At 45.6% G+C, this 15,028-nt stretch overlaps 1 protein-coding gene across 7 annotated transcripts in view; it reads left to right on the top strand.

The window, feature by feature from the left end:
* Positions 1–1,177: 1,177 nt before the first annotated feature.
* SLC43A3 (solute carrier family 43 member 3) overlaps positions 1,178–15,028 on the top strand; it is an 80,080-nt gene continuing 66,229 nt past the window's right edge. The window contains exons 1-2 of one of the 7 annotated variants that reach the window (XM_069752609.1): positions 1,205–1,277; positions 7,897–7,942. Coding sequence is in view for 1 of the 7 variants with exons in the window: in XM_069752605.1 (XP_069608706.1) it covers positions 1,447–1,450 (4 nt within the window). In the remaining 6 variants the exon portion in view is untranslated. Of the gene's footprint in view, positions 1,278–1,353; positions 1,451–7,896; positions 7,943–15,028 lie in introns of those variants that run through there. The other 6 variants (XM_069752606.1, XM_069752608.1, XM_069752610.1 and 3 more) reach the window with 6 other exon arrangements.

A 15,028-nucleotide genomic window follows, 5' to 3' on the forward strand; every position in this document is an offset into this window, starting at 1 on the left:
CTCCTAAATTATTCAGATCCCAAACTAGAAATTGCCATTTAAAGGAATAGCAAATCATTCCTAGAAAGTGATAGCTTAGGGCTATTATTTGCCATCACTTTTTAATCGCTGGAAGTCTGAGTTATGGAACCCCTATAACTCCTGAGAATGGAAGGGCTGCAAAGCTATTTTAGCACTACATCACCTTGACTCGTATTCTTTGCCCAGTGGCCCCCTGGCACAAGCCTCTGTACTGGGAACTGCAGTACTATCCCTTTCAAGATGTTTTAGCAATAGGCCATCACTTTATAAGATGGTAACATTTCTTTAAACGGTCTTGGATCAGAATAATTTAGGCAGTCTCTTCTGTGGGATCATTAATTTAGATATTTGGTGTCTGATTTATTTTGGGGTCTGGCCTGGTATCTGAATGAATAGGAAACCCCTTAAAATAAAACTCCAGGCAAGACCCTATGAATATATTTATTTATTAGACCACAGGTTAGAGAACAAAATATTCAAACATGAGACAACTCTGCATTCACCACTTTTTCTTCTTACTCTTCTTCTCCAGGTTCCATTGCACCTCCCGGCAGTGACACACAAGTTGTGTCAGTGAAAACATGGTTCTTACTCTTGAGAGCAAAACGCACGATTGTGGGGCTAGGAAGAATTGGGGAGCGAGGAGTGGTGAGTTAATGTAGCCTTGCTCACTGCTTCCCCCACTTCTCCTGCACTAATGGGTTTTTCTCTTTTTATACAGGTGAATACATTTCCATGAAGGAGTGGAAAAAATGGAAATGTCAGAAATTGGGAGACATTTATGAGAAATATCTAATTCAGGTTGCTTCTGCCAAAGTGGTCAACAACCAGGTATTCGAAACAAGTACTACTGCTACTTACCTTTCCACAAAGGAAAATGACATATCAGTTCTTTTTTTCTGAAGATTAATTTTAAGTCTGTTTCTGGTTTAGTAACAGTAATTTTATCTTTCTATGATTTCTGCATATAATGAAAGTAAAAAAAGTAAAATATTATACCTAGCGTGCCCTTACTTTATCACATGATTATATGTGCCAAAGAAATGTAATTTGTACTTGTTGAAGCTGCTGGAAACAGGAAGGAAGCAGACTTGGGTGACAGATGTGGTCACTTACTAGTGTGTCATACTCATACTTGTCCCGTGAAAGTAAAAAAAAAAAAAGTATATAAAAAAGTGAAGATCAGCAAATTGTAGCTTATAAAAGCCTGAGAAAAGCATAAGAAAATAGGAAACCCAAAAATTGTGATGAAAGTGGTAAGTGTGGCGGCGGGTGGATGGGTGGGGCTCACATTGTATATACAACTGTGATGCAAGCAGAATTAATGTAAGCAAAGAATGTGTGGAAATCTCCAGGCTGGGTCTGCGACACAGGATGTGAAATGACATGTATTATAAGCTAGTGGGAACCTGGTGAGACGCTTCCATGTGTAAGTGCATTTTGTGCAATTGCTCCTCGGTATTATTATTGTTATTCATGCAGGTAGCTTGATGGGTTTGTTTCATTTGTTTCTTGTTATTAGTGTTTAAGGTTAATAAGCACAATGTAAGGCTATGTGAACACAGTATCTTTTGGGGTAAAAGCTCTCCATAAAATGAAGATAGTGCACAGCAATGTCAAATCGCCATTGCTGTGTACATGTTCTGTTTTATGTAACTTATATTAACTAGAAGCTAAAGTAGTTTAAACAAGTGACATGCTCATTCTTCAGCCAGGGAAGCCGGAAGCTCTCTTTACTTCACAGTATAAAGTAATAGACACCGGCAGTGGCGCTACCACAAGAAAGGTGGCAAGACTGTCGGTGAAGCTGCCTCAGGAAGATGACCACCGGCATTTACCTGAAGCTCTTTCACTTGGAAAAACTCAGCTGCACCTCAGGAACTCAGCTCATAGCCTCATGAACTCAGCTCATAGTCTTAGGAACTCAGCTCACAGCCTCATGGACTCAGCTCATAGTCTTAGGAACTCAGCTCACAGCCTCATGAACTCAGCTCATAGTCTTAGGAACTCAGCTCACAGCCTCATGAACTCAGCTCACAGCCTCATGAACTCAGCTCACAGCCTCATGAACTCAGCTCATAGTCTTAGGAACTCAGCTCACAGCCTCATGAACTCAGCTCACAGCCTCATGAACTCAGCTCATAGTCTTAGGAACTCAGCTCACAGCCTCATGAACTCAGCTCACAGCCTCATGAACTCAGCTCATAGCCTCAGGAACTCAGCTCACAGCCTCATGAACTCAGCTCACAGCCTCATGAACTCAGCTCACAGCCTCATGAACTCAGCTCACAGCCTCATGAACTCAGCTCATAGTCTTAGGAACTCAGCTCACAGCCTCATGAACTCAGCTCATAGCCTCATGAACTCAGCTCATAGCCTCAGGAACTCAGCTCACAGCCTCATGAACTCAGCTCACAGCCTCATGAACTCAGCTCACAGCCTTATGAACTCAGCTCATAGTCTCAGGAACTCAGCTCACAGCCTCAGGAACTCAGCTCACAGCCTCAGGAACTCAGCTCATAGCCTCAGAAACTCAGCTCACAGCCTCAGGAACTCAGCTCATAGTCTCAGGAACTCAGCTCATAGCCTCATGAACTCAGCTCACAGCCTCAGGAACTGAGCTCACAGCCTCAGGAACTCAGCTCACAGCCTCATGAACTCAGCTCACAGCCTCATGAACTCAGCTCATAGTCTTAGGAACTCAGCTCACAGCCTCATGAACTCAGCTCATAGTCTTAGGAACTCAGCTCACAGCCTCATGAACTCAGCTCACAGCCTCATGAACTCAGCTCATAGTCTTAGGAACTCAGCTCACAGCCTCATGAACTCAGCTCACAGCCTCATGAACTCAGCTCATAGCCTCAGGAACTCAGCTCACAGCCTCATGAACTCAGCTCACAGCCTCATGAACTCAGCTCACAGCCTCATGAACTCAGCTCACAGCCTCATGAACTCAGCTCATAGTCTTAGGAACTCAGCTCACAGCCTCATGAACTCAGCTCATAGCCTCATGAACTCAGCTCATAGCCTCAGGAACTCAGCTCACAGCCTCATGAACTCAGCTCACAGCCTCATGAACTCAGCTCACAGCCTTATGAACTCAGCTCATAGTCTCAGGAACTCAGCTCACAGCCTCAGGAACTCAGCTCACAGCCTCAGGAACTCAGCTCATAGCCTCAGAAACTCAGCTCACAGCCTCAGGAACTCAGCTGATAGTCTCAGGAACTCAGCTCATAGCCTCATGAACTCAGCTCACAGCCTCAGGAACTGAGCTCACAGCCTCAGGAACTCAGCTCACAGCCTCATGAACTCAGCTCACAGCCTCATGAACTCAGCTCATAGTCTTAGGAACTCAGCTCACAGCCTCATGAACTCAGCTCATAGTCTTAGGAACTCAGCTCACAGCCTCATGAACTCAGCTCATAGCCTCAGGAACTCAGCTCACAGCCTCATGAACTCCGCTCATAGTCTTAGGAACTCAGTGTAAACTAGATAAAAATTACCTTTATTGTTTTTATATTAAAACCTAACAAAAATAAGTGCACTTAACGTAAACCATCACCATGACAACAGCATATCATAGAAAAGACCAGGGTGGTGCCTAGCCCTATATTGCACTACCTGCACCCTGCCTACCAGCGGAGGTTGGCACCCTATAGTCCTGCGCAATTGGCGCCCCCGCTCACCATCGACTATCCCTCCTACCCCTATTGGGCCCTAATAGGATGGGATGGGAACACATGAACAGTCATACAAAATAGTATTATAGACCCCCCTCCCTTCTTTCCATCATACAGACGATTGTAGTTTTGTATGACTGTTCATGTGTTCCCATCCCATCCTATTAGGGCCCAATAGGGGTAGGAGGGATAGTCGACGGTGAGCGGGGGCGCCAATTGCGCAGGACTATAGGGTGCCAACCTCCGCTGGTAGGCAGGGTGCAGGTAGTGCAATATAGGGCTAGTCACCACCCTGGTCTTTTCTATGATATGCTGTTGTCATGGTGATGGTTTACGTTAAGTGCACTTATTTTTGTTAGGTTTTAATATAAAAACAATAAAGGTAATTTTTATCTAGTTTACACTGGGGATTTTTTTCTGTGAATTTTTTAAGGATATAGGTCCCCATAGATATATTTTTTCTTCTCTGTGAACGTCTTAGGAACTCAGCTCACAGCTTCAGGAACTCAGCTCATAGTCTCAGGAACTCAGCTCATAGCCTCATGAACTCAGCTCACAGCCTCAGGAACTCAGCTCACAGCCTCAGGAACTCAGCTCACAGCCTCAGGAACTCAGCTCACAGCCTTATGAACTCAGCTCATAGTCTCAGGAACTCAGCTCATAGCCTCATGAACTCAGCTCACAGCCTCAGGAACTCAGCTCACAGCCTTATGAACTCAGCTCATAGCCTCATGAACTCAGCTCACAGCCTCAGGAACTCAGCTCATAGTCTCAGGAACTCAGCTCATAGCCTCAGGAACTCAGCTCACAGCCTCAGGAACACAGCTCATAGCCTCAGAAACTCAGCTCACAGCCTTATGAACTCAGCTCATAGTCTCAGGAACTCAGCTCATAGCCTCATGAACTCAGCTCACAGCCTCAGGAACTCAGCTCATAGCCTCAGGAACTCAGCTCGCAGCCTCATGAACGCAGCTCATAGCCTCAGGAATTCAGCTCATAGCCTCAGGAACTCAGCTCACAGCCTCATGAGCTCAGCTCATAGTCTCAGGAACTCAGCTCACAGCTTCAGGAACTCAGCTCATAGTCTCAGGGACTCAGCTCATAGCCTCATGAACTCAGCTCACAGCCTCAGGAACTCAGCTCACAGCCTCAGGAACTCAGCTCACAGCCTTATGAACTCAGCTCATAGTCTCAGGAACTCACCTCATAGCCTCATGAACTCAGCTCACAGCCTCAGGAACTCAGCTCACAGCCTCATGAACTCAGCTCATAGTCTCAGGAACTCAGCTCATAGCCTCAGGAACTCAGCTCACAGCCTCATGCACTCAGCTCATAGTCTTAGGAACTCAGCTCACAGCCTCATGAACTCATCTCATAGCCTCATGAACTCAGCTCACAGCCTCATGAGCTCAGCCCATAGTCTCAGGAGCTCAGCTCATAGCCTCATGAACTCAGCTCACAGCCTCAGGAACTCAGCTCATAGCCTCAGGAACTCAGCTCACAGCCTCATGAGCTCAGTTCATAGTCTCAGGAACTCAGCTCATAGCCTCAGGAACTCAGCTCACAGCCTCATGAATTCAGCTCATAGTCTTAGGAACTCAGCTCACAGCCTCATGAGCTCAGCCCATAGTCTCAGGAACTCAGCTCATAGCCTCAGGAACTCAGCTCACAGCCTCATGAACTCAGCTCATAGCCTCATGAACTCAGCTCACAGCCTCAGGAACTCAGCTCATAGTCTCAGGAACTCAGCTCATAGCCTCATGAATTCAGCTCACAGCCTCAGGAACTCAGCTCACAGCCTCAGGAACTCAGCTCATAGCCTCAGAAACTCAGCTCACAGCCTCAGGAACTCAGCTCATAGTCTCAGCAACTCAGCTCATAGCCTCATGAACTCAGCTCACAGCCTCAGGAACTGAGCTCACAGCCTCAGGAACTGAGCTCACAGCCTCAGGAACTCAGCTCACAGCCTCCTGAACTCAGCTCATAGCCTCATGGACTCAGCTCATAGCCTCATGAACTCAGCTCACAGCCTCAGGAACTCAGCTCATAGCCTCAGGAACTCAGCTCGCAGCCTCATGAACGCAGCTCATAGCCTCAGGAACTCAGCTCACAGCCTCATGAGCTCAGCTCATAGTCTCAGGAACTCAGCTCACAGCTTCAGGAACTCAGCTCATAGTCTCAGAAACTCAGCTCATAGCCTCATGAACTCAGCTCACAGCCTCAGGAACTCAGCTCACAGCCTCAGGAACTCAGCTCACAGCCTTATGAACTGAGCTCATAGTCTCAGGAACTCAGCTCACAGCCTCAGGAACTCAGCTCACAGCCTCAGGAACTCAGCTCACAGCCTCATGAACTCAGCTCACAGCCTCATGAACTCAGCTCATAGTCTCAAGAACTCAGCTCATAGCCTCAGGAACTCAGCTCACAGCCTCATGCACTCAGCTCATAGTCTTAGGAACTCAGCTCACAGCCTCATGAACTCAGCTCATAGTCTCATGAACTAAGCTCACAGCCTCATGAGCTCAGCCCATAGTCTCAGGAGCTCAGCTCATAGCCTCATGAACTCAGTTCACAGCCTCAGGAACTCAGCTCATAGCCTCAGGAACTCAGCTCACAGCCTCATGAGCTCAGTTCATAGTCTCAGGAACTCAGCTCATAGCCTCAGGAACTCAGCTCACAGCCTCATGAACTCAGCTCATAGTCTTAGGAACTCAGCTCACAGCCTCATGAACTTAGTTCATAGCCTCAGGAACTCAGCTCACAGCCTCATGAGCTCAGCCCATAGTCTCAGGAACTCAGCTCATAGCCTCATGAACTCAGCTCACAGCCTCATGAACTCAGCTCATAGCCTCAGGAACTCAGCTCATAGCCTCATGAACTCAGCTCACAGCCTCAGGAACTCAGCTCATAGTCTTAGAAACTCAGCTCACAGCCTCATGAACTCAGCGCATAGCCTCATGAACTCAGCTCACAGCCTCATGAACTCAGCTCATAGCCTCATGAACTCAGCTCACAGCCTCAGGAACTCAGCTCATAGCCTCATGAACTCAGCTCATAGCCTCAGGAACTCAGCTCACAGCCTTATGAACCAGCTCATAGTCTCAGGAACTCAGCTCATGGCCTGATAAACTCAGCTCACAGCCTCAGGAACTCAGCTCACAGCCTCATGAACTCAGCTCATAGCCTCATGAACTCAGCTCACAGCCTCAGGAACTCAGCTCATAGCCTCATGAACTCAGTTCATAGCCTCAGGAACTCAGCTCACAGCCTCATGAACCAGCTCATAGTCTCAGGAACTCAGCTCATAGCCTCATGAACTCAGCTCACAGCCTCAGGAACTCAGCTCACAGCCTCATGAACTCAGCTCATAGCCTCAGGAACTCAGCTCATAGCCTCATGAACTCAACTCATAGCCTCATGAACTCAGCTCACAGCCTCATGAACTCAGCTCATAGTCTCAGGAACTCAGCTCATAGCCTCATGAACTCAGCTCACAGCCTCAGGAACTCAGCTCATAGCCTCATGAACTCAGCTCACAGCCTCAGGAACTCAGCTCATAGCCTCCTGAACTCAGCTCATAGCCTTAGGAACTCAGCTCATAGCCTCATGAACTCAGCTCACAGCCTCAGGAACTCAGCTCATAGCCTCATGAACTCAGCTCATAGCCTCAGGAACTCAGCTCACAGCCTTATGAACCAGCTCATAGTCTCAGGAACTCAGCTCATGGCCTCATGAACTCAGCTCACAGCCTCAGGAACTCAGCTCATAGCCTCATGAACTCAGCTCATAGCCTCAGGAACTCAGCTCACAGCCTCATGAACCAGCTCATAGTCTCAGGAACTCAGCTCATAGCCTCATGAACTCAGCTCACAGCCTCAGGAACTCAGCTCATAGCCTCATGAACTCAGCTCACAGCCTCAGGAACTCAGCTCACAGCCTCATGAACTCAGCTCATAGCCTCAGGAACTCAGCTCATAGCCTCATGAACTCAACTCATAGCCTCATGAACTCAGCTCACAGCCTCATGAACTCAGCTCATAGTCTCAGGAACTCAGCTCATAGCCTCAGGAACTCTGCTCACAGCCTCAGAATCATTCTAGATACTGTATAATGAATTGTTGCCTTTTTAGTCTTCTTTTATTAGACATATTGCACATACTGACTAACTCCCTTCTAACTCCCTTCTTTCCTTAAGAAAATATAAGACTAAAGAAAGAAGAATCGATTGACCAAGAAGACAGGTTTTACATTTTTTATTTATTTCTAGAACGATTATAGAATCCCATCTTCCCACATGTCTATCTGCAGGGTAGGGGAAAACATGCTGATCAGTGGGTGAGCCAGTGCTGGAATGCACACTGCTAGATTGGGGAATTTTTATCCACAATGGGGAATTTCATTCATGTTACAAAATGGCATGGAAGGTCAAACACGCGACTACTGCTTCATTCATTCTCTATGTGGCTGCCGATAAAAGCCAAGCACAATGCTCGGCAGCCCCTTAGGAAATGAGTAGGGTGAAGATTACACTCCATTTTAACAGGGGTGAAAGTTTTCTGTTTTGTCAATTAATGTGTGTACCAGTGGTTGGACTCCCGCCAATCAACAAGTCATTATCTATCCTGTGGATGAGAGATAACTTGTTTTTTATCAGAAAGTTTTAGGACCTGCTCTTTTTTAGAGTCACAGTTCTTACTTCAGTAGTGTGGAGTCAATATTTGAATAACAGCTATATTTAAAGTTATCAAACATTGTGCAATTCTCTTCATGGTAAGTCCCATTCACTTTGAATAGTAAATGTGCCCCTATGTCTGTGTGGGGGATATGGAGTTTCTGAACCCTGTAAGCAGTGTCGGACTAGGGTACCAAAGGCCCCCCAGTAACCAACTCCAGGGCCCCACTTTTCAGCTACATGCAAATGTGACATTTTCCTAAATCATATAACAATGAACAGGGTAGATTGTTTAGATTGTTAAATGAATAAAGGTACCGTCACATTTAGCGACGCTGCAGCGATATAGACAACGATGCCGATCGCTGCAGCGTCGCTTTTTAGGTCGTTGTGTGGTCGCTGGAGAACTGTCACACAGACAGCTCTCCAGCGACCAACGATGCCGAAGTCCCCGGGTAACAAGGGTAAACATCGGGTTACTAAGTGCAGGGCCGCGCTTAGTAACCCGATGTTTACCCTGGTTACCATTGTAAAAGTTAAAAAAACAAACAGTACATACTTACATTCCGGTGTCTGTCACGTCCCCCGGCGTCAGCTTCCCTGCACTGTGTCAGCGCCGGCCGGCCGTAAAGCAGAGCACAGCGGTGACGTCACCGCTGTGCTCTGCTTTACGGCCGGCCGGCGCTGACAGTCAGTGCAGGGAAGCTGACGCCGGGGGACGTGACAGACACCGGAATGTGAGTATGTACTGTTTGTTTTTTTAACTTTTACAATGGTAACCAGGGTAAACATCGGGTTACTAAGCGCGGCCCTGCGCTTAGTAACCCGATATTTACCCTGGTTGCCAGTGAACACATCGCTGGATCGGCGTCACACACGCCGATCCAGCGATGACAGCGGGTGATCAGCGACCAAAAAAAAGGTCCTGATCATTCCCAGTGTTGAGTCCTCTTCCGTCCCTGGCTTCCTGGATTGAGGAATCCAAGTAAATGACACGCAGCACAAAGGTTGTGTGTTCATAAACAGGGGTAGCCCCGGAGCACGCCTGCCTCACTGGGCGCTGCCCCTTCTTTATATAGTAAGAAGTTAGGCATTTACAGACATGCGCACAAGCGCTCATATTTCATAATCACTTACAAAGCAAATCTATACTAGTGAAAAGTTACAATATCTGGTATGTGGGTGAAAGGCTACAATATCAAGGAGAAATGCGCGCGTGATTACTTCTATAAAAGGAAATGTCAAGTTTGCTGTGCAGAAGCAGATTTCATCTGGGAGACAAAATGGATCCTTTGGTTCAGTCTGGTCTCCACAATTCCCCCCTTTGACATATTCTTTTATAATTTGTCATAAATTTTTGCATGAAGCTTGTGCATTTTCTTCTTTATGCGGCAGTATACTAAAATATAAAAGAAAATTAGTACGGCAATAATAAACTTTATACTCTTACACAAAATTTATTTGTGCATACTGAGATACCCTTGAGTACAATCTTGAATAACACATATATGATTACAATAATCATAACTATATGTATTATGCTCTGCATAATCCCGGCAACCCACCCACCGATCCCTCTGAACCAGTTGGCTGGGTTAAGAAAAGAAAAGGTATCTGACCACCAGCTATCCTTATTCTGGTCATTGTCTTTGTCATACTGATCTCTGAGTCGTTGTACGTCCTTTAATTTAAATGTCATACTCATTGGATTCATTACAAACCAGGTTCCCCGGCTTACTTGTACAACTGTTATCATCACCTTGGGGGAACAACTCAGAATGTTCCCATTTTCTATTATGTATGTATCTTTCCAATACTACAGGTTTGAACACACATGCTAGCCACCTTAGGGAGAGACCCAAGTTGGGCTAAATGTAGCGGGACGAAAGAGACCGAAAAGCCCTCTACTTAAAGGAAATACATAGTGGATGCATTCCTAAAACGGAAAGTACTTGCAAGCAGCATAATACAAAGAATAGCAGGTTTACCCAGAATCCTTTGCAGTAGGCGGAGCTATGCAAATCATCTCTTTCCACCCCAGTCTAATCCACAGCGCTTGGAACCGCCAAGCGTGCAATGCTGCGGATTAGTTTCTAAATTTACACAGCCAACCAATTCCTACCTGTGGACACGTGTTTCGGGCTTTAGGCCCTCATCAGCACAGGGCTGGAATTGGTTGGCTGTATGGAGTGGGGCTCGGTGAGCAAGCGATACACACATGCTAGTCACCTTAGGGAGAGACCCAAGTTGGGCTAAATGTAGCGGGACGAAAGAGACCGAAAAGCCCTCTACTTAAAGGAAATACATAGTGGATGCATTCCTAAAACGGAAAGTACTTGCAAGCAGCATAATACAAAGAATAGCAGGTTTACCCAGAATCCTTTGCAGTAGGCGGAGCTATGCAAATCATCTCTTTCCACCCCAGTCTAATCCACAGCGCTTGGAACCGCCAAGCGTGCAATGCTGCGGATTAGTTTCTAAATTTACACAGCCAACCAATTCCTACCTGTGGACACGTGTTTCGGGCTTTAGGCCCTCATCAGCACAGGGCTGGAATTGGTTGGCTGTATGGAGTGGGGCTCGGTGAGCAAGCGATACACACATGCTAGCCACCTTAGGGAGAGACCCAAGTTGGGCTAAATGTAGCGGGACGAAAGAGACCGAAAAGCCCTCTACTTAAAGGAAATACATAGTGGATGCATTCCTAAAACGGAAAGTACTTGCAAGCAGCATAATACAAAGAATAGCAGGTTTACCCAGAATCCTTTGCAGTAGGCGGAGCTATGCAAATCATCTCTTTCCACCCCAGTCTAATCCACAGCGCTTGGAACCGCCAAGCGTGCAATGCTGCGGATTAGTTTCTAAATTTACACAGCCAACCAATTCCTACCTGTGGACACGTGTTTCGGGCTTGAAACAGGTTTGAAAGCATCAGAGGGAGGGGCGGTTGTACTGAAACTGAGCTGTAGATTTTCTGTGGGGACCTGTCCTAAATTAGTTAATCCAGTCTTATTCCTAGGGACCCAGGCCCCACCCTTATAGGCCAAATATTGTAGATGTGTACTACTCCCTGAGAGATTACCCTGCCACCAAGGAAATTCTACCCATCCCACAATTGGTATGGCGATTGTAGTATTCCATAGCCTAGTATTACCAGTTTGGTTGTTGGCCAGGTTGTCTGAACAATTAGGCCAAGCGAATATTTCTTCTGCTGATACGGGAACTGCTAGAAAAGGTATACTTGTGGCTGATACCGGCGAATGGGTACAGATCCAACAATCTGTCAGGGTTTGTGTATTGTTTAACAAGTCGTGCACTAATTTTCTATGATGTTGTACGAATCTATTGTTCAAAGGGGCTAAAGAATTTAGTCTTTCCCATGCCTTCGTTGTGGTTAACATTATTAACATCAATATCATGAGTTTTATACTGCTTTTTTGCAATGGCTTGCATGTATCCATGATGCCTTTCCTTCAAGCTTGACTGATGTAGGTGTTGTCAACAGGACTTGGAAGGGTCCGTCAAATCTTGGTTCAAGAGCCTTTCTGGTGTGTCTTTTTATATAGACTTGATCACCTGGTTCCAACTTGTGACTTCCTTCAGTGTTGTCAGGATCTGGAAGGGAAGCAAAAACTTGTGCATGCACCTTAGTTAATTGTTTCTGAAGATTTTGCACATAGGAAGTCAGTGATTCAATATTTAACACAAGTTGCTGTGGAAAATAACATCCTAAATTGGCAGTCCTGCCAAACAAAATTTCATATGGAGACAGTTTAGTCTTACCCCTTGGGGTATTGCGTATTGAGTAAAGGGCCAGTGGAAGGCATTCTGTCCAAGGCTTTCCTGTTTCAGCCATGGCTTTCTGTATTTTTAATTTTAAAGTTCCATTCATGCGTTCTACCTTACCAGAACTTTGAGGATGATACGGAGTGTGTAACTGACTTTCAACACCCAACATTTTTAGTACATTTTGAAATATTTCTCCAGTGAAATGAGTACCCCTATCTGACTCGATCACTTCAGGGAGACCATAACGGGGCACCAGTTCGGTAACTAGCTTTACAGCAGTGTTTTTAGCTGAAGCCTTCCGAACTGGATAGGCCTCTGGCCACCCCGAGAACATGTCCACACACACCAACACATACTCATACCCATTACTCTTTGGCAGCTGGATAAAGTCTATCTGCAACCGTTGAAACGGGTAGAGAGGTCGGACGTGGTGCTTCATAGGGGTCTTTGCTGTCTGTCCGGGATTATGTGTCAGGCATATAGCGCATGCAGCACAATAGTCTCTTGCGTAGTTGCCAAAACCTGGAGCCAACCAGACTTGCTTTGCCAGTAGTGTCATTGCATTTGCAGACACATGCGTAGGGTGATGTAATCCACCAACTACTATCGGGTACCAGGCTCTAGGTAGACATATTAGTCCATCTTTCTTCCAAATTCCCTCTTGTTCTTCTGCCCCTTCCTTTTTCCACCTGTCCCTCTCCTCTTCTCCTGCATCTTCCTGTGCTTGTCTCAGTCTATCTTCAGTATTTTCTGTGAGGTTTACAGTATGGACCTGTTGTAAGGGTTTGACTGCTGCTGCTTTGGCTGCTTTATCAGCCCTATCATTTCCCCTAGATTCTCTAGTGTCGAGTCTCACATGTGCAGCTACCTTGATTACTGCTACTTCTTTTGTTTCTTGTGCAGCCTCTAAGATCTGTTTGATCAGAGAAGCATGTTTTACAGGTTGTCCTGACGCTGTCATGTAACCTCTAGCTCTCCAGATTACTCCAAAATCAAACACAATACCATGTGCATACCTAGAATCAGTGTATATATTAGCTGTCTGATTCTCAGCTATTTTTAGAGCTTCAATCAATGCTGTTAGTTCTGCTTCTTGTGCAGATTGTTTCGGTGGAAGCGGTTCTGCTTTGAGAGTTTCAGATCCTGACACAACTGCATACCCTGTATGGAAGTTACCTGTGTCATCTGCAAACCTACTACCATCTATAAACAGCTCTAAATCTGGATTTTGAAGTGGTGTTTCGGATACATTGGGTAAGCCTACTGTTTCTTGTAAAATGAGCTCTGTACAATCATGTGTGTCTGTAGGGAAAAAATTTGCGTGTGGATCAGTGTCCTTATTCCCCCCTTTAGACTCGAGAGGTAGCAGTGTAGCTAAATTGAGAGTCTGAAGCCTTGCAAATGTGATAGTAGAGGGGAGCAGCAAAGAACACTGCAGCCGCAAATGTCTGGCCATGGAAATGTGTTTTGGTTGGACCTGGTTTAATATCCCATAAACATCATGTGTAGTTTGAACTGTGAGTGGATGCTCTAGGACAATTTCTGATGCTTTGTCCAACAATAGTGAGACAGCAACAACTACACGTACACAGGTTGGCGCTGCTCTAGCTACGGGATCTAACCTTGCTGAAAGATATGCAATTGGTCTTTGTTTCCCTGCATGCTTCTGGGTAAGAACTCCTGTAGCATGGGAATCAACTTCTGCAGCCATAAGCTGAAATGGTTTGGTGTAGTCTGGTAGCCCTAACGCTGGAGCTGAAACAAGGGCATCTTTTAATTGTTGGAACGAAATCTGACCTTCTTTTGTCAACAAATAAGGTTCACTTTTTACACAGTCATACAGTGGTTGCATTAGTTGACTGGCATGTATAATCCATTGTCTACAATGAGACACTATTCCTAAAAATGCTCGTAGCTGTTTATGATTTCTAGGCTCATTCATCTGTCTTATTGCTTCAGTTCTTTGAGGTGTAAGATGCTTTTTACCTTGAGAAATGCAATGACCTAGAAAGACCACTTTGGTCTGACAAACTTGTAGCTTTTGTCTATTCACTTTACACCCTTCTTTTTCTAGGAAACATAGTAAACTCACAGTGGACCTTTCTGCAGTTTCTAGATCTGGGCAGCAAAGTAGTAGGTCATCCACATACTGCAAAATTACTACCTGTGGTTCGGGTTCAAACCTCTGAAGGACTGTTTGTAGGGCATTTGAATAAAGAGTAGGGGAGTGTATCATTCCCTATGGAAGGCGTGTCCACGCCAACTGTTTGCCCTTAAATGTAAATGCAAACAAATGCCAACTGTCTTGGTGTAAAGGAACCGAGAAAAATGCATTTGAAAGATCTATTACAGTAAACACTTGAGAACTGGCTGGTATCTGTGATAGTAACGTATGAGGATTGGGTACAACTGGGGTTATTGGATCTAGAACTTTGTTTATTTCTCTTAGATCATGTACCATACGATATTTGGGCATAGAACCCTTATCAAGAGTTCTCTTCTTGACTGGATACAGAGGAGTGTTAGCAGGTGATTGTATCGCTACCAAAACCCCTTTCTCTCTATATCCCTCTATCTGTTTTGTAATCGCTAGTTCCTGCTGGGCACTCACACGGTATTGTCTGAGCTGTGGGAGAACAGTTCCTGGTTGCACAGATAGTTTTACAGGAGAGATATGCAATAATCCCACATCAGTGTCACCCTGTGCCCACAGTGTTTCTGGGACCGTTGAGAGGTCTAGATCTGTGGTGTACTCTTTTTCTTCAGTATAATCCTCAAAAGCCTGAATTCTGACATATTGTTCTAATGTTTCCGCATCATCAGGGATAGTCAGCATGACTGTGCCATCTTCCCTAAAATTGATGTT

Source organism: Ranitomeya imitator, chromosome 2 (assembly GCF_032444005.1).
Source record: "Ranitomeya imitator isolate aRanImi1 chromosome 2, aRanImi1.pri, whole genome shotgun sequence".
Taxonomy (NCBI): Eukaryota; Metazoa; Chordata; class Amphibia; order Anura; family Dendrobatidae; genus Ranitomeya; species Ranitomeya imitator.